General features: G+C 40.7%; 1 protein-coding gene across 50 annotated transcripts in view; it reads left to right on the forward strand.

The window, feature by feature from the left end:
- The window catches only part of SORBS1 (sorbin and SH3 domain containing 1), a 164,655-nt gene that overhangs the window by 102,962 nt on the left and 36,868 nt on the right, over nucleotides 1-24,825 (forward strand). For 32 of the 50 annotated variants that reach the window (XM_088059985.1, XM_088059992.1, XM_088059986.1 and 29 more), the window contains 14 exons: nucleotides 189-284; nucleotides 3,145-3,264; nucleotides 4,762-4,788; nucleotides 4,959-5,074; nucleotides 7,313-8,119; nucleotides 8,771-9,142; nucleotides 12,037-12,178; nucleotides 16,938-16,967; nucleotides 18,182-18,357; nucleotides 19,122-19,185; nucleotides 20,304-20,378; nucleotides 20,704-20,766; nucleotides 23,654-23,701; nucleotides 23,816-23,939. In XM_088059985.1, coding sequence (XP_087916111.1) covers nucleotides 189-284; nucleotides 3,145-3,264; nucleotides 4,762-4,788; nucleotides 4,959-5,074; nucleotides 7,313-8,119; nucleotides 8,771-9,142; nucleotides 12,037-12,178; nucleotides 16,938-16,967; nucleotides 18,182-18,357; nucleotides 19,122-19,185; nucleotides 20,304-20,378; nucleotides 20,704-20,766; nucleotides 23,654-23,701; nucleotides 23,816-23,939 — 2,260 coding nt within the window. The remainder of the gene's footprint in view (nucleotides 1-188; nucleotides 285-3,144; nucleotides 3,265-4,761; nucleotides 4,789-4,958; nucleotides 5,075-7,312; nucleotides 8,120-8,770; nucleotides 9,143-12,036; nucleotides 12,179-16,937; nucleotides 16,968-18,181; nucleotides 18,358-19,121; nucleotides 19,186-20,303; nucleotides 20,379-20,703; nucleotides 20,767-23,653; nucleotides 23,702-23,815; nucleotides 23,940-24,825) is intronic. The other 18 variants (XM_088060006.1, XM_088060004.1, XM_088060005.1 and 15 more) reach the window with 11 other exon arrangements.

Consider the following 24,825-nt stretch of genomic DNA (forward strand, 5'->3'; position numbering starts at 1 on the left):
ACAGACACATCCTGAATTAGGGCGAATTAAGGGATATTTTTAACAGTTGCATCATTGCTCTCTAGACTGCTTTTGTATTTGAATTTCCTCCTATTGTGTCTCTAAATACGTTAGAAAATTTTGTGGCATGCTTCCCAAACTCTGTTCTTTCCTTTTTGGATGTGCCATTTACACTTTTGTGTTTGCAGCTGTTGACGTCCCTTTATGTACACGTTCTATTTCTGCCGTTAAAATAATCCCTGTGAAGAAAGTGAAAAGTTCTCCTCACCTAGTGCTGCCTACAGGTATCTTCTTTCCTCCCCTGCCATGTGTTAGTTAGCCATCATTGTCTCTCTTCTCTCTATCATTGTCTCTCTTCTTCACCCACATGCTTTGGCTAATTCTCAGCTTTGTGCTCCTCTCAGTCCTCCCAGAGCTGCAGATTTCAGTAGGTAATGCAGTTAGCTCTTGATGGCACAATACACTGTTCTCAATTATGCTGCTCTTCTGCAGACATAATTGTGTCTGCTTGAATCTGGGATCATTGTAAGCCCTTCTACTAATGCTCGAGTATGAAAAATACTGTTATTATTATTATAGACTCATTTTGAACCAAACTCCTGAAGAACCAGAGAATGTTTCCTGCATATCTTTGGTCTTTATGAAAACAAATGGTTCAAGCATAGTTCAACATTGGTGGTATGGTTTTGTTTTTCTGTACATGCACTGAATTTAATCCACATGTGAATAAGTAAGGATGTTAGGCTGTCTGTCACCCTCTCCCCAGGCGCATGCTTCCCCACTACAAGTACAAGATTGTGCTTGTACTTTGCTGGATTTGGACAGTCAGACTAGTGTCGCTGATACTGCTTGTCTCTCCTAATCTGTCACACATGTGCTTTGTTGGACTAGTACACTCCTAATGTCCTGTTTATTACTAGCTGCTGGATTTCTATACTGAGAGATTCAGATTCTTATTTTCTGTCATTTGTGAGGGAATTCATCATTCTAGACATTTGTTTTCACCACCCAAGGTGAGATAGTCTGTCAAGATTTTATTTTCAAGTATTTTCAAAGCATTTTAATTTATTTTTTTTTTAGTTCAGAACATTATTTTAGAGACTCTTATTCTTTTGGTTCAGTATACAGGTTTAATCTGTTGTATGGACAATAAAAAAAATGCATTGATTCCCAAATTTTATTCTTCTCCAGTATCATGAAGATATTGTTTTGACATGTCGTAGATGTTGAGTTCTGTTTCCATTTCTCTCCAGTGCCTGTGAAGCAAATGTAGGCATAGGGTCATAGGAGGACAGCTACCCTGCACGCTTTGTGGATGTTCATATCAGGCCCAGTGACTCCCAGCTTTGTGTCTGTGATTTACATTTACAGCACTCTTAAAATTGGAGTCTCAGAGCTTAAACCTTTGTCCTGTGGTTTGAAAGTGAGTTCATAGAGTCCTTGGGTTCTATGTTGTGCTGTGCAGATGTGAATGATAGCCAGAACTGCAGTCTTGGGCAAAAGGAATCCTGACCCTACCTGAACCATGCAAAAATCAGTCAGAGAAGTCAACTTCTATTTTACCAGGAATGTGCATGACCTTAAGTTGCAATCAGGTGTGGTATATTTAAGGATGAAACAGCTTTTGATATGCATTGGTGGATAGTCTTTTCCCTCACAGAGGCTGCCTCAATTTTGCCTGTTAGCTGAAGGCTGAACTATAGGAAGGTATCTTCTGCTTTCTTACTTACTCCATCCTTTTTATTAAGTATGGATCTGAAACTATGTTTTTTGTGAAATCTCTAAAGCATTGGAAACCCATGTAAGGGCTTCAGCAGTGGAGATTCCAGTACAGAGGGCTTTCAGTGAGAGACTGGAGCTTAGTATTCATTGCCATTGTCCATCTGGCATATTGATGTTTCCCCACATTGTGGCCTCACTGGCTGTGGTTTGCAACCTTAGGGTGTTACCATGGTTTGTAGGCACTGTACTGGTGTGAATTTGGTGAGGCTGAAATCAGCCAGGGAATGCTGATCTGCACAAATACCATTTTTGTTATCATAGCAGTTCCTGGAGAAGAGCTGCATCCTTCGCCATGCATAGATAGCATAGTCCTCAACCCATAAAGATAAAAGTTATTATGTTGTCAACTGTGTAATGGAGCCTGCACTCAGTACTTCTTCCCGCTCCCTGTGCAGTCATGGTGGGGCTGGTACCTCTGTGTAGGTAAGTGAAGTCTGATGGCAGCTGCAGGGTCCCTAATAGTGCATGAGAAGAGGAGTTGATGTGTATGGAAGTAGCCTAGAGAAACAAGACACTTTTCAGGCTTATTATTTCCAGAGGTATCTTAAAAGAAACAGCTCTCTAGAAAGATTTTAAGTAGGGGAAGAAAGAGAGGTAGCTTTGAAGTACTGGTTTTTTATTACTTAATAGGATGACAGGAGGAGAAAACCCAGATCATGGACTGAAATGCACAAAGGTAAGCCTACACAGAAGCTGTGCTGAACTGTGCCTCAGCAAGGACACTGGCATGATCTGGTATCTGGCTCACAGGTTGATCTTAATAGGCATGTCTTAAATCTCCTACTTTCTGGGATTTGGGTTCCTTTGTCAGAAGGTGAAACACTGAAATGAAACGGGGAGATGACAGAGAGATGCCTTGCAGTGCCTTGCCTTTAGATTGTATTCAGCATTGTTACAGGATTTCATCTTCCAGTGGTCAATTTTTTTTTTTTTCCTCTTTCAGTCCTCCACAAAAGGCATTCTTAAGCTTTGGCACACAAAGTGTGTGCATTATGTCACTGGAATGTCTCTATAGCAGAGCCACAGGTGTAATGGTAGACTGTCCTTGCTAGCACAATATCTGTAAAAAGTAGAACAAATAAAGCAAATGGACTTGTGACCTTTGGTTCACTCTTTTCCCCCCTTTTTTCTCAGCTCTGTTGCAATAACTCAGACCTTAACTGCTACATTCATCGATTACATTAATATAAAACTGCTTTGATTTCTCAATGCTTTAAAAACAGAGCTAATCTTCATCTGCACAGACATTACTAGATTGATTCACCTGGAGGCAGCCATGCTAAAATTACTCTAGAGCTCTGATGGCTGTGATAGCATCATCCCTTTCTATGTGTTTCTTCTGTGCATGTGTGTTTCCTGTAGAAATGGATCCCACGAAAGTCTGCAGTGGAAAAGGAGCTGTAACCCTCCGTGCAACTCCATCCTATGAAGGGAATCGGAGTATCACTTCACCATGTCCTCAGGATGTTGAGCAACCTGAAAGTAAGTTGTGGAAAGCTAACTGGAATCTGTTACTCACAGTAACCTCAAGACAGGTCAGTCCAGGGTCTTGGGCTTACCTTATAATTATGATTTAAAGCCCAGAATTCCATAGCATAGTTGGAAACCTCTTGAAAGGACCAGACCAGTAGACAGACTGACTCCTAGTGCAGGTTTCATGAACACTCAGTCATTGACTGAAGTTTGTCAGGAGCACCAAAAACTCTCAGTCCTCTTCTTACTTCCTCGCCCACCCCCACTGCTCCCAGGGCAGCCTGTGTCACCTCCTTTTATCCCAGGCATGAGGTGGAACAGAAAGTTGAGTGGTGCTACTGCCACTGCAGCATTCAGCTGGGTTGTCAGGGAAGCGGGGATAGCGTCTCCCCAGATGGACGGCATCCCCACAGAGCTCTGCTGTCTTTCAGTAGCAGACGTGTAATTACTTAATTGTAGGAGACAGGCAAAGCATAACAAACCTGGCCAGTGTCGTGGGTTTGGCAAAGAGGATGAACTCCCAAAGGCAAGATGCCGTTAAGGGGGAGGGGGTAAAACATGCTATTGAAAGGAAAGCATACATCGTTTCTGACTGTATTGTTGGGAAAAGGGCAATTCCATTAATCCTAGCCCTAATGTGTCACTTTCTGCTCTGTCTTCTCCCATTCTGCTCCACCCATGACCTACCCTCTTTTTATTCTTGCCTTTCTCTGTTTCTTCATTCCTACCCCCTGCTGTTGCCTCTCTCCTTTCTGTTGATGGCTTCATAAATTTCCAACAGCTTGAATGGCAATAGACCCATTACTATGGAAATCAGTTCATTAATACTTCTTTTTCTTACTCTCTCAATCGCTTTATGAAATGTACTTTGGAGCTGGAAGAGCTTTGTGCATATAACTTAAACAGCAAAATGGGTACAGGGTGGGGAGGAGCCCAGTGGGAAGTGGGCAAAAATATGTGATGAGACCACTGCGTGTAGCTGCAGGGACTGGGTTGTAAAGTGATGCTGTATCTTTTAACTCCCTTTGTGCACTTAGTCTGCAAAACTTGATCTATTTATTGGCAATCCTCTATCTCAATCACATATGGTGATGTTGTTAAGGATAGATATGTCTTCATAATCTGAATACAGGGTCCCTACATTTCCAGTAATTTGTGGTGTCTGGATGTCAAGCTGCAGCTTTAGAAAGTAGCTAGCTGGGCAGACTTTTTGCCTCTGAAATAAGAATGTCAATGAACAATTGTTTCTTCAGTGCTCTGAATGAATTGGCTTGTGTTTACAAAGGTCAGAAACAAGGAGGACATCATGTTTAGGGCCGGTCTCTATGGTAATTTCACAGCCCTGTCAGAAAGCATTTTATGTGTGAAATGAAGTAGCTTGACTCTTAACTTCAATTGGTACATGTTTTCTGGAAATGTAATGGTTTATTTTTTTCCCCTTTCTTTTCCTCTATGCCTATCCTCCACCCCCTACTCCTCTGTCCCTCCTTTCTGTGAAACACTTAGGTCTGGAGCCAGAAAACTCAGAAACAGGTATAAACATTGGCTGCTTCTGTTGTTACTTCCGTTGCTTTATTGGAATTATTTCTTGTTGCCTGGGGGAAAAAAAAGAAAGGGAGGGAAAAGGAAGAAAAGAGTCCCCCCTTTTGACTTGTCCTGCAACTGGAGGGAATCTGTGATCTGAGTTTTCTTTCCCCTCGCAGATGATTGGAGGTCATCGTCTAACACTGATGCCAATGGGGATGCCCAGCCATCTTCTCTGGCTGCCAAGGGTTATCGGAGTGTGCGTCCGAACCTTTCTTCAGACAGCAAGCCACAGGTAAGCCTTTCTTCTGTGACCCTGAGGGTGATCATCTGGGTTCAAGCACTGGATTCGTGATCAGGAGTCCTGGGCTGAACTCCAGACTTGGCTGCAGATGGGTAAGTTGCTGTGCCTCAGCTTTTTCTAACTTTAAAATGGGGGCAACACTAATGTCAGCAAAGTGTTGTGGAGCTCATGTATTCAGGCACACCACAGTGCTTCGTGTGTGGATGAAGGAGGAGGAAATCGCTGTTTGCAAGAAAAAAGGTGAAGTAGTCATCTGTAATTATTTTGTATTTTATGCTGGTTTATTTCCTATAAATTGCTGTAGGCTGAAATCAGTTGCATCCTACATTAAAAATAAAATATTGGGGAAATACCTTCTAGTTTTAACACTGTAACTGATAGAAGCCAACAAGAGAAAGGTTATTGGTACCTGAAGGTAAATTTTTAGAGTCAGTCTGCTAAGAGAAGTAGAGAAGTGCAATTTCTTTAATTTTTTTTTTTTTGAGTGCTCAGTCTGCACAGAAGCAGTCTGGAAGCTGGTAAGGAAACTCTTCATTAGAAACTGGATTCTTGTGTGGAACAGAGTCCCTTTAAAGCCTAGTCCCCTATCAGCATTACTGCTCCCATCATCAGGGTCCCTTTAGTAATGCTACAGGCCAGGTACCGTAAGTGAGAGTGGAAGAAGGAATAGCTCCAATGAAGGTGTGGGAAGGAGCAGCACCCTGAAGAGAGACCCATTTCTGCTTTATACTTAGAGCTATAGTCCTTTCCTGATCTTGCTGATGAACAGAGAGAGCACTGATGCACATAGGACTTGTTACAGAAGTCTCAAGAACTACTGGTGAACCTGAGCTGAAGTGGAAGAAATTCCAAAAGGGGTGAACCTGTTCAGAGGCAGAAGCCCTTTAGAACAGCACTAACCAACCCACTTTTCTACTCCCTTATGCTTCAGGGAAGGGTGGAAGGGGCAGAGGGGCAGCATGAGGACAGCAGTTTTTGGAACAGCAAAATTTAATTTTATGAAACTTTTCTACATCTGTATCCATGTAACAAGAATAGGTGCTTGCTACAACTTGTCATATGTGGATGACTTTTAAAGGATATCTCTTTCCAGATTTGAATGCTGCAAGCTTTTAAGGCATCCTCATTCTCTGGTTTTGACATTTATAGCAGTAGTTTAGGCAGCCTTTGCCCATAAAGATATGACAACAGGGTGTTTGTAAAACCGACTTTCACAGTCTCCAAAGGGTTAATTTGCAAACATCCAGAGAGAGCTGCTGTTCACCAGGTGGGTATTGTCTTTTTTCCAATAGATCATAGTTTTTAGCTACTGGCGAAAAAGCAATAAATCAAATGAAACCTCTGTATTGTTATTTTATCTCAAAAAGTTTGGCTTTCAAAAAAATTCACTGTAATTTGAGTTGCAGTAGGCAGGTGATTTGGAGTTAGCAAGTTATATATTGCCAAGTACTAAAACCAGTAAACTTTTCTTATTATTTACTGGAAGCAGGATTTCTCTCGGGGATCTTGACTCTGGAGGCAAATTCTGATGATCTCAGTTCCTCAAGAAACTTTAAATTATTCTGGTGTTCCTGAAAGCATTTTCAGGATGGAAAAATCCTAAAGAGAATTGAGGAACTGGCCTTTAGAATGAAGAAATGCTGACTTTTTACTTGACCAGCTGTGGCAGGTTACAGCACTCACATGATGTCTGCTTTCATTAGCAATGGTGAAACTTGGCAATGTTCACTTTTCAGCAGTGCACTTAACATGCAGAGACGGCCTAGAACTCTGAATTGGGCTTTGCAGTTCAACTGTCCTTAGTGCTGAGAAGTGTTTAGTTACACAAGCATGAGACAGAATTAAATTAGCCATGATGTTAAATCTTGACGGAGGCTTTCCCAGGGGCATCGTGGGTGTTGCTGTGCAGTCCTCTTGAAACAATACAGTAGTGAGAATTATTGAGCACAGAGAGAGAAACATGTAGGCAGGGACTTGAGGGCTGGGTTAAGTTTGTGTGCTTCATTGAGCTGTGCTAAGAAAGAATGTGTGAGATGATGGATGTGAATGAGTTCTGCACTGGCCTTCCAGATACTGTATTTGCTTTTTATTCTTGCTGTATTAAAACCTGCTTAACCCAAGTCTAATGATCAAATTCATTCTGAAGATTTAATTTTTTTTCCTTCCTTTTTCCTTTCATTTGATGCTGCTTCCTCTCTCCTTCCTACCTTCTTGACTCTGCCTGATCAGGCCCTTGCTCCTCCCCGTCCTCCTCTTCCCAAAGAGGAAAGCTTTGCATGGCGTCCTCGCACTGACACTAAAGTGACCAACCTGTTGCCAGTGCCCATCATGGACTGTGTGTACCTGAATGCACCCAAGCCTTACACACAGCGTGCATCGCCAAACACCAGTGCACGCTGTTATTTGTCATCACCTACCCCCTACGGGGCCGTCCCCAGTGGGAAGCAAGGCTTGCCAGCAGGGCGTTCTCCCTCTTCAGGCCCCAAAGATGAGGTGCATGCTGGGCAGCCACTCTTGGAAAGTCACTCCTCATCGGGTGCATCATCCATACAACGCAACCCTGACAGGGCAGGTCCCACTAGTAAGGCTGGAATGAATTCCAGTCATGAGACGAAGGCGGATAAAAAGGTCAGCAAACTATATGTAGCTTGTTTATCTAACAGCACTTGCTCAGGCGCATCTCAAAATTCCACTGGCACCACACATGACACAGCAGCCAGCACCAGTTTGGGTGCTGAGCTCACTCAGGCACCAGCCACCAACATTGTTTCCTCTGTAACAGACACTGAAAAGTCTCTTCCTGCTGCTCCTCCTCCTCCTATTCCTCCCAGGCCGTACTTTTACATTGTCCTCAGCAAAGACGCAGTTAGTTATGGTGCAGGCCAGCCCTCCCGGACTCAGTCATCACCTCCGCAAGCTGTGAGGGACAGAGTGCTAGAGCCCCAGAGCACAACTGCCACAGAGGACAGGATGAGAAAAGAGCCTTACCTTACTCAGCAGCGACAGCCACCATACAAGGCAATGGGACGCAGCATGGTACATGTTTTCTCCATAACCTTGTTTTCTTTCAGCCGAGCGAACAGTTCTTTAATTCATTACAGTGTTCCTATAATGCTTTATTCCCCTCCTACCTCAATTTCTCAGCACTTGTTGTGCCTCCCTGAGTCTTGTGGTCTTTTACTTGATAATATTTAACACCCCATGTGTGTCCCCTCAGTGTTGATCTGTGTGTTTGTGTGTGTGTGTGGTGTTTGGAGGGAGTTGGGTTGGACTGGTGAGAATCTCTATTTTAGGGAGATGTAAAAGAAGCAAACTCTCTAATGTGTAATGGTTAGAGCTTCTCAAGTGATGGTGAATGCTGAGCTGTTCTTTGGTTTGATTTAGCCTTGCTACACAGATCTGGAGAAGAGGGGTGGCGAGGGGGAATAAGGATTTTTGTGAAAAAACATTGTGTTTATAGAGGCCAGGGCTGCAAGCCTGAAGAAGTGTGTCTCTTTAAGGAAAGATGATCTGCTGGGGCTTTGTATCATTTTGGGTACAAGCCTGAAGAAGTGTGTCTCTTTAAGGAAAGATGATCTGCTGGGGCTTTGTATCATTTTGGGTACATTCCTTGCATGACACCATATGGCTGCATTAGACTAAAGTAACAATCTTCCCCAGTGCATAACAACACCTTGTTTCCTACAGGATGCCACTGCCACCACCTCAGCTCAGCCTGGAGTTATAGTAGTCCCCCTCCTCCAGGTTAATCCAGACAGACAGCAAGAAGGCAGCTCCAGCACTCCACCACCGCCTCTGGTTCCTTTCGGGCAAGGCTCCGTATTCCCTGAGATTGTTTCTCCTGGCTCACCCTTGACTTTTCCAACTCTAGATGATTTCATTCCCCCACATCTCCAGAGGGGTTCCCACCATAACCAAGCACCCTCCACATCTGGCACATTACCCTCTGTTTACCCGAAACTGCCATTCTTCTCATCACCACCTTCACTTGTTCCCCCGGTCACGGGGGCTTTGCACAGGGACTTGAAGCCTGAAATCACTGGAGTCATCTCACATACAGTAAGCTTGCCAAGTACCCTCCTCGCCCTTTTCCTAAATTTGTATTCCTGGATTAAAATTACTTTCTCCTTGCAATACTAAACTTGAGGGAGGAGTGATGACTAACTCCCTGCCAGCAGCATGACAACTGAAACCTTGTTTGCGTCCTGTGCTAGTGCATGCAGTTTGCCTGCCTTGTGCAGTTTTGAATTTTCTTTTGACTTCTCAAAACATTTGACTGTCTCCCTTTGTGCCCATTCTGCTGGGTGATGTACACCTTAAGTCTTCACAGGATTTGCTCAGAATAATGAATTCTGCATAAACTGAATAGCTGCAACTAACTGATCTTTTCAGGCTCTTTTTATAGCATCCTTAATTGTGTTTTAATAACATTTAAAGTAACAACAGCAGGCCAGTTAAAGGTTAGGTCTGGCTTTCAGTTCCACTTGAAGCCACAAGACCATATGGTCTCCACACAAATCCCTGATAAAATCAGTGTAAGATTCCTGCCAGTATCCAGTGACCTACAAGTTATAAGATCAGTTACTGTACAAAGAGTCCTCCATGCATGGAGGTGCTATGCAATAGATTAGGGAGAGAGTCTCTCTTCATTTTGGAATTGCTTGTCTTTGAAAATATTGAATAATTCAGTCTGCAAGAGTTTGAACTTGGAATTTACTGTGTTCTTCTTGAGTTAAGTTTTGTTTCTCTTTAAGCTCATCACCTATTTTAAAAAGTCCCCGAGGACAAGGAGGAAAAGTAGCTCTCAGTTAAAATTGCATAGGAAGCAAAAAGTACCCTACCCTCCTTAACTGCGTTCTCTCATGATGTTGCTTGCTCTGTCCTTTGACTCTATAGGGATCTAGCAAACAGGCATGTGGGCTGGGGTAAAGAAAGAAAAAAAAACAACCAAGTATAATAATTTCAAAAGTTCTCAGCATTGGCCTTTCTACCTTCATTAAAATTGGTAGGGTTTTTATCGCAGACAGCAATGAATGTAAGTTTGGATTTGGTGTTTTAGTTTTACTTTGTTTTTTGTTTGTTTGGTGTTCTTTCTTTGTTTGTGTTTTGGAGGGGGTTTTGGGTTGTTTTGTGTTTAATGTTGTTTTTTTTTTAACGGAGTCTATCTGCAGATTCCAGGAAAAAAAACCAGGAGGTATCCAAATCATAGAGGTGCAGTGGAAATTTTGCTGTACCTGACTTTCTCGAGATAAGAGTTGAAACATTTTTGGGGATGCCTACTTCAGGCATGTAGTCACCGAGCTGTTTTCCACAATGATTTAAATGGCTTTTTGGTGATTCCACTGGGGCTGCTGAGCCTATCCTGATCCACCATCCTTCTTCTTTGAGGGATTCTCATTTGTATTTTAATTATCAAAGTGGACCCCAAAGCCAGTTCTCACACTTTCCCCTGACTCTTCCTCCTTTTTACTGATTGCATTATTTGGAATATCGTTGCAATCAGCAAAATGGGGCTGGTCTCTCTCTAGGGGACATCTCTTCCTGAAGACCATTGATTCTTTTCTGTCCCCATGAAATGTCTATGGCCTGACCAGCTGCTGCTTGAAGCAAGATCACCTTTATCCAACAGAACGAGATTGTTCTTCCCAATTTCCCCTCCAGGCTGGAGAAGCTGTAGGTGCTTGTTCTGATTATGGCCAATTGTCACTATGATTTATTTCTGAGTTCTGGTGCCAGGCCTCACTTTGGCCCTTGTTCAGTCCCCTGCCTGATGCTGTAAGTCCTTTGGTCTGATGCTGGTGTGTATGAAGGGCACTGAGTTGCAGTTGCATTTAGCCAGAAAAACTGGAAGTAGGGATTTTTCTGGAGCAGTATTTTGGGCATATTAAGGGTTTCTTTTAATAATGATAAAATACTCATGAATGCTCAGCTGATTTTACTGATCAGTGGCTTGCAGTATTTGAGTCTGACAGTGGAGCAGCAGGAGTGCAGGAATTTGGTTTGCTGTCCCATATTCTCTTTGATTTGATGCTCAGTCCCCATTAAGGGTAATTTTGTGTCCAAATTCCTGAAGAAGCTTTGAAAAATCTCAGTCTAAACTGATGCACACCAAGTCTTCAGTTATCATCCCTTCTTTATCTTAGCCACCTTACCACCACCAGAAGTCCAATATCCATGGACTGAGGCTTTTCAAAGGTGAGCTAGTTTCAAAGTCTCCCTGCTGACACAGCCTGTATTTCTACAGAGCAGCCAGAGCTGTGATGATCTCAGAGGTGGGTTTGAAATAAACAAATAATGGAGACGGATGCTTTAGGAGAGCAAGAACTGCTTGCTATCTGTGCTCCAGCAGCAAAACCGTCTTCCTTACTAGAGTCCTAGTTGTTACCCTCTGTCAGTTTTGGGGCCTTTTTATGTCATTACTTTAATCAGGTAGGTATCACATTGTCTCCTCAGTGACAGTGCTAACTTTATTCCTTAGACTTTTCTTATCAAACCAGCTGCAGCAATACTGTTTCCTTCCAGAATTGCATGAGTTTTGCATGTCTGACTTGCTATGAAAGGAGAGTACTCTTGGAACAAATGTTTGTGTGTGGATGTATCAGGGGAAAGATGTCTGCATCTTTCCTCCCTCCCCCAACCAGATTTGCTCATTTCTGACACCTTGTGTTTGCTCCAAAGTGTCTGCTAGATTAACTTAGTGCCCTCTTTTGGGGTTGGAGTTGTAAAACCCAACACCAAATAACTATAGTACTGCCTTAGCAAACTAATTTCATTAACAATGAGCAGGGTATGTACAAGGAGCAGGATAATACTTGTGCTTATGCCTTTTTTACTAAAATTTGTTGTGATTATGCTTCTCATTCAGCCTAAAATGTTGGGGTTTTTTTTTTCCAGATTTTCCCAGTCTAGCACCCATCTGCGTACTGCTAATGATGTGTTGCTCTTCTTTTCAGGACCCAGGTCCTGTGCTAAATGAAGTGCCCCAGCCTGGCACTGACTATCCAACCTCCATCACTTCCATCAGCAAATCTGCCTCTGCCTATCCTTCTACCACAATCGTCAATCCCACTATTGTCCTCTTGCAGCACAATCGAGGTAAGGAGACTTGCATATAGATAATTTTGGCTCAAAATGAGCAAACTGTTATGCTACTAGTAGCTGGAGAATGTGTGTGCTGTTGATAATTAGGTTCAGATTACTAAGAACTAACAAAGTTGCCTCAAAAAAATCTTAGTGACTGGAACATACAACAGGCAAGTGAGAGTGGTAAGTTTTTTCTAATTAAAACCTGTGGACCAGAAGCTCTTTGAGGCTGTGGAGACATTTTTAACTGAGCTGTGGGCATAGGAATAAGCTATTCCTTATTATTGTAAGGTAACAGCAGTTAGGTGTCTTGTGGTGGAAAAGGTTGTGTGCTCCCATATATCTGTCTGTAGAAATAAGGTAGCTTGAGGTAGCTTGAAAAAGTGATATGCTACTTCTCAGCTACTGCAGTGTGAAAGCAGCTGTATTTTCTATACTATACGTGAGATTTGACCTCTGAATCTGTAGCAGAATTTGCCCAATAGTTAATGATTTACTTGCCCACAAGTTTGATCTTGGCAATTTTTTTCCTCTATCAATAACTCACTTATATTGCAGTAATCCTTGAGCTCTGAATTTGCCAATGGGTAAAACAGCCTTATTTGAGAACTCCCAGGAATCAAAACCTTTGTCACACAAGCTGAATAGATAGTTCTATCTCTAGCTCTGGATTTGGAGGGAAAATTTGCTTCTCTTTTTTAGTTCTCCTGATGACTGGCATTATTACAGCTTCCCAATTCGTTGTGCATCACTTAAGACCATAGCTTGTAACAGGCCACAGAGATGCAGTCTGGTTTTCCTGGATTTCTAGTGGAGTTGGGAAGCTCCAGGCTACTGTTGCTAATAGCCACTATTGCTGTGGTTTACCTTTTTAAAGAAAAAAAAATATCAGAAAATAGGTTCAAGGCCTTCACTCTCATACTGTAGCCATTTTAATTACAGCATCGATGCACTCCTTTGCAGTCCCTCATGAGATTTTTTTCAGTGCCTTTTAAAACAGGCTTCAGTCTTTGATCTTGAAGAAAGCATTCTCACTGTAGCCCAGCAGATTAAAGGGGTAATGAGTGGATTATCTCCTCCTTTTTGCTAGGATCTGAAACAGTTTTGCTTCTGAATGAGGATGTCTGGATTCCTCAGCTGCCTCAAGAAGAGAAAATCTGATTTGAGGCAGCCTTTTTAAATCTCAAAGCTTTTTGTAGACTTTCTTGAGGTGGGATATGCTTTTGGTCTTTTTTTTTTTCTCCACATTTGGAATATTTGAACACAAGGATATTTTCCCCCTGTAGACTTTAGGAGCATGAGAGACAAAGTTGTATCATGTGATGATACATGCATGCTGGTTCTGAGAGAACTGATGGGAAATTATTCTGTTTACTAATTACCTTCATGGTAAGCAATATTCAGACAGGACAAACTGTTTTGACCATTAGCACTCATGATACTTTGCCCTGATAGATTGAAGAGCCTTCTCTCATCATGTTTTTTCTGTGATATAGATCATGGCCAGATATACCATTTGATCATGTCTGTGAAGTATATCATCCTATCCCATATATATAAAAATAAATAAGTCAAACTTGTAATTTGCATGTATCATGTTGGTTTGACAAGGCATCATAGTCACAATTTGTATTGATTGACATTGTATCAGACATTGACATTGTGTCAGATATGTATTTGTTAGAAGATCCCATGTAAATCATTTTTATGGCATTATTGCTGACTTGACAGACACATGTCCCAACCATCAAACTAATTGTTTTTGAAGGTTGTCACAACATTTGCATTCTTCCTTGTCCTATGGAGTTTCCTTTGTGTTCCAAGACATACTGATTATGAATGGTCCAACCTCCAGAACTGCTCCCTTTAGAGCAGAAAACGGCTCTAAAATTCTTACTGTGGTTTATATTAACATGCTCATTTTTATCTGACCTCAGTTGATGTCCTTCAGCATAGTCCTTAATTACTGTTATACTGGAAAGTATTTATCCATCAGGCAAAGTAAGGAATCTTACTTTTTTTTTTCTGCTTTTTTTTTCAAATGCAGAATGGAAATACTAATCAGATGTGTCATCTTTCCTGCCCTTTTATTACTATTGTACCTACTTTGTAAAAGAACAAGATCATTGCTAGTTTCTGTTTATTCTTCTTGTGCCTCAAACCTATTTTTGGGTTTGAGACATTCTGTTAATGCTTTTATTCCACTGTAATTTTCTTTCATTTCCCAGCATATGTTGCCTTCTTGTAGGTGCACATTTCCCATCTTTTTTTTTTTTTTTGTGTAGAGGGTTTTCTGCAGTTCCCTATTTCCTTATGCTTCCATTCATCTATGGGATTTATCCCAGAATAGCATTAAGATTTCTTTCTTCTAACTTAGTATTTTTAAATGGTTCTCAGATCTTACTTATCTATTGAATTTCTGTCCTGGCTGACATGATTCATATTTGGTTCCATCTTTTTGAACTTTATCTGTTCAAAACTAGGTTGCTCTCATGGCATGTATCAAATTATTACTAGGTTAAGTTTCACCTTCTCCTGAATGGTTAATTATGTTTTGTGCTGAAATCAATTCCTTCATGTCAAGATGATGTTTAGTAAAAATTCCTTTTGTGTGCTCTGACAATTTTACCCTGTAAATTAGAAATTTCAAGGTCATCTTAATGCAGGAAGCCCAGTAGTTTAGTCTTCCAGATGGATAATGTGACTTTCTTTCTCCTCAGTGGATTATTGATTGCTTTTTAAGGAGTTAGCTCTCTTATTCTCTGAAGTGACTGTTGTACCAGACATCATCTACTTCATGAAAATGACCTAAGTAATTTCAGATCCTCTTGTTTATTTCTAGCAAATTTTCTTTTCAACACCTTTATTTTGCACCAGATATGTTCTCAAATACTTGTTTCCTCTTCCCGTTTGTTTTAAGTCTTTTTCAAGTTTTAGCCTCCTCTGGGAGGCTCCTCTCCCTCTGGGGCACCTCTGAGGGAATCTATGATCATTCCTTCACTGTTGCCAGCAGTTTTATCCCTCTGCTTGACCCTTTCTCTGAAAATTCTACAAGTTTTTGGTCTTTGCTTACAGTCCCAGAATACAAGATTTAGAGTGAAAGCCTCATTAAGCTGGTGTGTGTCTGGGGCTATAGTCTGGCTCTGCTCAGGCAGGAGAGGGAAATAACAGACACCTCCTGCTCCTTCTGCTTCTATCCATCAGCTGCTCCCTTTCCTACACAGAGATACAAGGGAAAAGGAAACCTCCCCTTCATATAAAAAGTAGTTTTGAGTTTTTTAATTGAAAGTCTATTAATTCATGGTATCCTCTCCTCTGTGGAAAAGAGATAGGAAAAAACTCTCAAGTACTGACTCCTTAAACTACATGTTCTTGTCAGAAGAGCTCAGTGATTCAATACAGTTCTCCTTGGTGCTTACATTTTTTCCTCCCAAGTTCCAGGGATGGGCATTGTTGCATTTATCACTTGCAGTTTCCTATCAACCTATTCCTGGTGGCCTGGTGCTTGCCCCAGTGAACCCTGTAGCAGGTGGTTCCCATTTATTCTTCTGGCTCAGAGTACCGACCCTTCCTTTTACCCAGTGCATGTAGGGTTTTTTTCTCTATGCTGGCAGCTATCATGTGAACATGCACAGGAGCAGCTTGCCATCAGTGGTCAGCAGAGCAGACCTGAGGCTAAAGATCAAAGTTCAGATGTAATGATGAGGGAGCTGCACTGAGGGTGCAGTCTTCCTTGCTGAGATGATCCACTTAGTACAAATACCTAGTGAAGGTGGGCTCCTCTAGAAAACAGCACACGCCCGGAGGTTTGTTACTAAGGCAGACTTAGTTGGCAAGTGCTCTATGTCACCCCAAAGCACAGTTACTTTCTGTGCAGGCATTGCATGGCATGGTTTATCCTAAATATATAACAGGTGTGTTTAATATATTAAAGTTTTTCAATCTTTGCTCTAACAAGATGAGCGTTCAAAAGTATTTGTGCTTTTTGTATCAGTAAAATATTTTATTATTTTCGAATGGCTTTCATGCTTTAAAGAAAAGAATTAATTGCTAGGGAATAAAACAAGTAGACAACAGAGTGCTAAGAATTCTTGGCTTATCCCAGCTGTGACTTGGGTAAGTCATTTGGACATTCTTTTAGAAAGCACTAACTTTAGGGCAGTCAAACCTGCTGAGAGATACCACAGATACTCCAGTCTGGGAACTTGTTAATAAAAAGCCTCTAACCAAGGGGACCGTTTTGAGAATCAAAGCCTTCCAGCTGTGTCTGTGCACAAATCACTGAATCTGTGGCTCAGTAACAGGTGATGAGACTCAGCAAGCACCAACAATGACTTTGTCCTTTCCTATGTCCTTTTGAAACGCTACAGCAGTATTATTTCAAAATGTACTTCACGATAATGGTAGCAGAGTTAGTTATCAAGTGGCTTGACTCTGTGAATATTTACTGGTTTTCTAATTGTCTCCTGTCAAATGTTTTATTCTCTGATGTTATGAAAAAAATGAAAATTTAAATAAAAGTGCTCTTTGCAAATGTGTTGGTCACTGCATCATAAGATTTATGTTATCCCACGAGGCTGCTATGTGGAGAAGGGACTGTGGGCTGTCACTTTGGAAGGGTATTTGAAAGCAGATTCTCTCCAGCAGCTGCTATCATTCTACAGTGTATTTCTTGCCTGTCAGAAATGCAGCACCAGAGCACTTGCTGTTTGTCTCACACATTTGTTCTGTATTTTTGTTTTGTTTTGTTTTGTTTCTTCCTTTACCACAGAACAGCAAAAAAGGCTTAGTAGCCTGGCAGGTATGATGTGAAAGGTCCGCTACCCCCCAGCTGCTGCCTCTGCTGGAGCAAAGCTGCTGCTTTGATAGCTTGTGGGGTGCCTTTAGCAAACACACTGCCCAAGAACTGCAGAGAAATATACCAAACACCTAAATTGCTCATCTGTTTGTCCTATGTCATAAAATTTACCAACCTTTTAGATACAAATCCTTTAGTTCTGAGTTTTGCAGGGCAGAATTGTGTTTGCTCATGGTACCAACAGATCAATGCATTGCTATGCACGAGCCTTTCCTCTGCTGTCTGCCCCTGTCAGATCTCTACACATTTAATGGCTTTGGGCAGGATGATGATGTGCATGAGAATAAACATATCTTTCTCTCTTCAATGCATGCAGTGATGTAAAAATTATAGGATTTGCAAAAGTCTTGATGAGGCAGACTAAAATTGCAGGTGTTTCCTCTGCAGGAAATCCACATGGAAAAAAATCCTTCACTGAGTCTAAGGGCTGCTGTGCTGCAGCTCTGCAGAGCAGAGTAGAGCAGAGCTTCAGAACAACCTGAAGTCCCTTGGTGATGCCTGCTGCTACCTCTGGGTGTCAGTTGGGCAGTGTCAAGGAATTCCAGTTTGGAAGCAAGGCAGTCTTAAGAAATTAGTTATTTCCCTCCATCTTTATGCAGACTCCTTTGCAATCATGTCATATTTATGCTTAAACAGCATTTGTTTAACACTCTGATTAGGGCATGGAAATTAATTGGAAACATCATATACTGTCTGCAACAAATGGGATTGTCAGACAGGTGAATGCAATCTGTTAAAAAGTAGAGCACCACTACCACATACCATGCTCCTTTAGGTTGAAATCAGCAGAAAAATATGTACAGGAGACTGTATTACTGGTGCTTTTTGATGAAGACTGACACTGTAGAGTTACTAATTATTCAAAAGAAACATTCTTTTGTTTCAAGAAAATTCTTGAGGCCAAAATTGTTCTCTTTTATGTCAGCTGAGACTGTCATGAGAAGTGTGATGGTAACTACCTGAGAGATGCTTGCCTGCTTTTGCTGGCATCAGGCATTTTCTTGGGAGATTTCCTTCAGTCTAGCTGCTAATCACAACCAGCAGTGACACAGTCTGTCTCATCAACTACTTGCTAGAATTTTTGCCATAAAGGAGTGGAATATGGTGATGTTGTGAGATGCTGGGATGAGGTAAAAATTCCCCATTGTCATTTCCAGATTCAGTGCCAGACAGATTAGTTTCTGATAAAGTTGACTCAGCACTTCTACGGGACAAGCCAGTTCAGGAGACTGTGCCAAGTGAGAAGAGGGCAGTGGAAGAAAAGAGAAGCACTGTCAAGAGCCCTCACCACATGGCTGATACCTCTGTTGATGATATCGGAATTCCACTGAGGGTAAGACAGCATTGAGCATGTGATTGATGCACAAAACCTGGGCTAGATTCTGCCTACTTTTTAGGACTGAGGTAATTCACTAAAGCTGCAGAGATTTAAGGGAAGACAGAATTCTAATTACAATATATTTTTTGATTAATTACTCCATTTGCTGTGACCTGTTTCAGCTGCTTCAGGGGAAAGAAAATGAAAAATCAGTGTTTCTTCTCATAATATCTGAAAATAATGTTTGCTGCTCCTCTGTTTCCTTCCCATCTAGCAGCTGAAGGAGATTTTTGTCTCATTTTAGCCATCTTAGAGGCAGATACCTCTTTTATATGTGATTACATTCATTCAGTGTTCAGGGGAAATTATGAAAGGAATTATTAATCTATTCTCTCAACTAGTTTCTGGAATTACTTAAATACTCCGTGTTTCTAATTGTCCACTGAATACTTAGGAAATTGGTATGTATGACTAAAACAGGCAAGTTGTTTAAATTTAGATGTCAAACCAGATTAATAAACAAAACAATTCATAGTCTGCAGTTCCAGAGAGGTTACAACCTGCCTCTGCAAAGCTTTTACATTATTACTTTCTTGAGTGAAACATCATACGAGATGATATATCTGAGTGAAATAATTCATATTGTAGAATATTAATATACAGCTTTCACATAGCAGAGTGTAATTTTTTTTCATTGCTGGAAGATTTGTAATAACTTGGAAAGGCTGGTAAAGTCACTGTTATTTACTTTAATTACTGTGTATTTATTTTTCCAACAGAATACAGACAGATCGAAGGACTGGTACAAGACGATGTTCAAGCAGATCCACAAGCTAAATAGAGGTACTGTAGCCCAGATGGTTTTTATTTACTTTAAAAGACCACCTTGATGACATTTTGTTTCATTCATATGAAGAATTGTACTGGATGTTAAATAAAAGCATTTTATGTTAATTAGTGTTTGCTCTGCACCACTGAACTCAAGCAATGTAATTGAAATCTTTGAAGTCAAAGGTAGAACAGTGAAGTCTGAGTTGTTCTGAAAGGTGAACTGCAGTGCCCTCATGAAATCAACTATACTCTTTGAGACCAGAAAAGCTGATAATAATTCCATACTAAGAAAAAATAGATCCCTGAACTCCAGTTTTACCAGCTAACCCAATCCACACACTTTTAAAATACAGTAGGTTATCCCTGAAATTTCTCTGTGCATAAGAGAAAACTTTTTACATTGTTAAGCTTTAGTACCTGCACAACAAAGCTTGATTTGAGGTTCACTGAAACCAGTGTAAAGGTTTCCATTAAATTTTGGTGAGTTCAGAACCTGTACTCCGCTTTTTCAAGACTCTAATCTTTCTCCTTTCAAAACCTAGAATTGTGGTGAGCACTTAAAAACTTCACAGTGGTGAGCTCTCAGGGGATTCTCACCTTGGGGCGCTTCTATGCCTGACTGCTGATACATTCACATTTTTCTTATGTGTGAGAAATGGCTGCAGTAGCATTTGCAAACTGATCTCTGAACAGCCTGACACACAGGCAAGCGCAGCTCAGATCTGAGCTTCTGTAACAAAATGTAGAGCATGCAAAACTGGAGCTGTATTTGCTGCTGCAGGTGCTGTCCTGATGAGCTTTATGCAAAGATAAATGCTGTGCTGTAGTGGATGGAATGAGGAGGAGTTGAACTATTTCCTAATCCTACTGTTCCTAACAGGTTATTTAGCTCAGCTAAAGCCCATGATCAGATGGAGGAGAATGAGTTTAGTCCCCTTGGCTACCAGGATCTCTCACAATGCCCAGACATGCAAGGCAGCAATGAACAAAGAGGCATTCTAGGTTGTGTCATGCTAAAACATCAGCATGAGAGGGACTGTAGTCAGCTTGAATGAATTCTTGGCTCGCCCTTCTTCCCCTTTAAATCTGTCCTCTCTGTTCTTTTTTGCAAATCATGTTCCTCTCCTTAGACAATCCTGAAGAAAACCCTTATTGCCCTACCTACACATTTCCTGAACTTCCTGAAATCCAGCAAAAAACTGAAGGTACCAGAAGTTTAGTCAGAGTATCTGTTGTCTTGTGCTTTGACTTAACTGTTCTATAGTGCCCTAATAGTAACTAGATTCAGGTTCTAGTTTTCTGTTACACTGCCTGGAAATTCAGTTATGTCCAGTATACCTTCTTGTGTGATGCATAAAATAACTAAATCTTTGCTAATTCATTAATCTTTTTTTTGAAGTATTATACCATTTACCCCTAGTGTTATTAAAGTAGGGAATAAAATCATATGGTGATAGAAGCTGGGGGATGAAGCAGAACCTCCACTTCATTGTGGATAGTCTCAAAATCCACTGCTTTTCTCTGCTGCAGAAGACAATCCTTATTCTCCTACATACCAGTTTCCTGCGTCTACTCCTAGTCCTATCTCTGAAGGTAATAATAAAGGTCCATATATATTTTTTCTGCACAACTGCTGCCTTATTAATTTATTTTCTCCCTGGAATTTTTCCTAGTTGCTGAGCATTATGCTGCCTCACAATGATTTGCTGCACTCTAAGCATTGCCTTGACTGTATGGTGCCTTTTTAGCTTCGCAGTGCTCCTCTGGCTTTGTAACTAGTATTTGACTAATGCTGCAAACTTGGGGTTTGCTTGGTTTTATGCACTTATCAGTTGCGTGTGCAGTGATTATTTAACATGTCTAGATTGCTGACTTTGTGTAAAGATAGGTTTAACTGAGATTTCTTCCCCCCCTTTCAAATAAATAAATTTCAATAATTATTTGCTTCTGATTTTTAACATTAACATAGTATTAGGGCCAGATCCGGAATGTCACTGAAGCATATTAGTAAAAAGGCTGCTTGCTTCAGTGGGTTTTGGATCAGTCCCTCAGTGTAGTCTTATAAAATAAAAATAACTTGGTAACATAGGTTCAGGGCTGGTCTTAGGTGCACTTGGCATATCTAGGCAAGGACAGAGTTTGGTCTCATGAGCACATCTTGCAACTTGAAATAACACTGTCTTTACCTTACCTGTGCTCAGCAGATTCCTTTAAACTTCATATTCTAATCAGAATACTTTGCAGTCATATTTCAGAGATGGTGAAACAGCATCTGTTGCAGTGATAATGATGTGACCATGCAAAATATTTTTATATGAGAAACACTGGATTCTGCTGCACACATTGGGTGTAGAGACATTTCCTGATTGGAAAGTTGTTGGTGACAGCCTTGTTGACTTGGTGCTTTCATGACACTTTAGATCCTGCAATCTAGGAACTTGCCTACTTAGCCTGTGCCTCAAGCCAACCCTGGTGAGACTATTAATTAACCATTTATTCAATGTTTGTATTAAACATCTGGTAGGTATAGTGTAAGAAGAAAGCATGCAATATGAGCTAAAATACTCAAAGAAGGCGAGGAAACGTAAGGTGTATTTCACTGTTAAAATTAATGTGGATGAAGTTTCATACAGGTATCTAAGATACTTGGTAATTTCTTAGTGAAATATATTAGGTGAAGAGTCCTGTCTTGCAAATCATAATGCAGGTAAGTTATTTCCTCTTTGCAGAATGGTATGTGGGTATGGGTGACAGAGAAAAAGTTTCAGTAATTAATGGATGAAAGAGTTTTACAGAGAATATTTGCTTGTTCACAATGAGGTTTGAAAATCCATCTTACTCATCTGGACTAGTATAGTTTGCAAATCTCATGATGACAATATATTAAAGACTCTGTTCTCCTATAAATGTCTCCTATGCACTTAGAAATATGCATTTGAAAGTAATTTGATAGCTTATATGGTTGAAATTTTTTTGGACTAAACACTTTTATTCTCAATATATTGGGAAATATTCCTGTAATATTTGATTAGATTCTTTTCTTGGTAAGAAATACAAAACAAAAGTTTGTCAATAGTTTTGTCAATAGTGTAATATAAATATTTGGTTTTCATCATAAAGGTTTAAAACATGGGAATTGGCCTTCTTAAGCTGAAGGTTATGATATGCACACCAAGACTCAACAACCATCTTTTTGGCGCTTTAAACTTCTGATTCATTCACCAAAAGAACTAAAGCAGATAGGCTAGAAGTTTAGACTACCTTGAGCCTTCCTGAAAGGTTCAGTGAAGGCCTGAGTGCAACTTGAGGTCAGCTGTGTTAGCCAAATGTTTTTTTTCCAGCAGATGAGATTGGGTGTAGCATCTGATGGATGTCCTCCTTGATAGAAAATTTAGAAATTATTTCAAGCTGTTGATTGTCATCACTAAATTCACATAGCACTTTTTAATTATTTTTTTTTAATCTAGTTTATTCTAGCTTCATCTTCTTTGTTTTTATGTCTTTTTATGTTTCTTTTTTATACAGAGGTATTAGTAATACTTTTGCTCGCAATTCTCTTTGCAGTCACAGAATTACAGAATATTCTGAGTTGGAAGGGACCCACAAGGATCATCAAAGTCCAACACCTGGCCCTGCACAGGACACCCCAAGAGTCACACCATATGCATGAAAGCATTGTCCAAACCCTTCCTGAAATTCTGTCAGGCTGGGGCTCCCCGCTTCCCTGGGGAGCTGTTCCAGTGCCCAAACACCCTCTGGGTGAAGAAGCTTTTTCTGATACTCAGTCTAAATCACCCCTGACTCAACTTCAGGCCATTCTCTTGTGTCCTGTCTCCATCACCACAGAGCAGAGATCAGTGCCTGCCTCTCCTCTTCCCCTCCTGAGGAAGTTGTAGCTGCACTGAGATCTCCCCTCAGTCTCCTCTTGGCCAGGCTAAACAGCCCAAGTGACTTCAGCCGCTCCTCTTAGAGCTTCACCTTTAGGCTCTTCACCATCTTCATTGCCCTCCTTTGGATGCTCTCAAATAGCTAAATATAAGAATAATATGTGATTGTCAGCAGGACTCCTCAGCTGTGTTATTGTGTCTAGCACCTAATGACATTGTTTGATCATATGCTATGGCTTTTGGATCCTCTGTTTAAATATCCTGTTATCTCAGCTTTTGATACCATGGATCTATAACCCTTGCTATAGAGGAGTTTTATGGTAAAAAGGGATTATTTTCTAAAGTATTTTGAGAGCCTGGAGAATGGTATTAGTGTAAGTAGTATATTAATATTTATATCTAATCTAGGAATTATTTTCAAATACAATTTAAACCTCATTGGAATTTTATTTTCTAGGATCTTCTCCCTGTGGTAAGTATTGGGCATATCACTCAAATTATGGTGAATGCATTAGAAGAAGAAGTTAAGGGGTCTCTAGTGCTTCTTCTTTAGGGCTTTTTCAACTCACTTGCAAAATGCTTTTGTCTTTCAGATGAAGATTCTGATTCATTCTCTCCTCGTTATTCCTATTCTGAGGACAGTAAGTAATTCAGGTTTCTTGTTTAATCTGTCAAACAGAAAGGGCATGTAAAGCATGTGTTTATCTGCTTCCTGTCCAGTTCACCAATATTCCTATATGTGATTTATCCTACAGGCAGAGCCCAAGTTCCCCGCTCCAAGAGTGAGATGGACAATATTGATTCAGAGAAGGTTGTGAAGAGGTCTGCCACTCTGCCACTGCCCAACCGTACTTCATCGCTGAAATCAAGCCCGGAAAGGTGACCTGAACTAAGCTGTATATAGATCAGTTCTGAAAGAATATCTGAAAGCTGTCAATAGGAGGGGGATAAAAGTGAAGTCTTTAGGTCCATGAGTCCAGTTAAGCTTTTTTGGAAGCTGGATATGTAGTTTTTACTCAGAGTCTTTTAGTGGGCATCAGTGGACTCCTTCATTGTCACAGCCCAGTCCCCCATTCTGTCTGTCTTTTTATCAGGCATCACACAGCCTGTTGCATAGTCTCCTGCCTGGGTAAAGAGTTTGGTGTCATGCTTAAACAGTGCCTACCACACAGGAACAGTGGAAACCCTTGGCTCAGTGTGACACTGTAAAGGCACCTCAGAATACAAGCAAGTAGTGAGAATTGTGGAAAAGCAAAATTAGGATTTATGTTGAGTCTTGGTAAAGACTAATTACATTTTCCATCTCTGGGGATTCTTACCCATATGAACTTTCTTGCAAGTAGGTTGTAGTCAGCAGTGTCATTTCTGATCTTTAAGATGACTTCCCTCCTGTTTTTTTGATTTATTACCATGTGTTTTAAATCTCTTTGTAACAGTAAGGAATACATTTACCAAATACATGGGAAAGCAGAATGAGCGAAGAATATTTTATGTCCTGCTAAATTTTCCCAGCTCTTGAACTATTCTTCCCCCTTTACCACCTTCTACATGCTCTTAGTGTTTTTCACTTGCTGCCTCAAATGAGCAAAGCTGTAATTTGACATTGCTGCTTTAGGGAGCATCTCAGGTGACTGGATCAGGAGACAAGGTTTACTGATAGAAAGTGTCTTCCTGATGCAGGAATTGAAGGCATAGTGTATTTGCCCTCTGAGAAAACTCTTGCAAGTGAAAAGATTACCATAATTAATGCTTCCTATTATCTAGT

This window comes from Pseudopodoces humilis, chromosome 9 (assembly GCF_049639895.1).
Source record: "Pseudopodoces humilis isolate 2021_Gansu_Grassland_sample_001 chromosome 9, ASM4963989v1, whole genome shotgun sequence".
NCBI lineage: Eukaryota > Metazoa > Chordata > Aves > Passeriformes > Paridae > Pseudopodoces > Pseudopodoces humilis.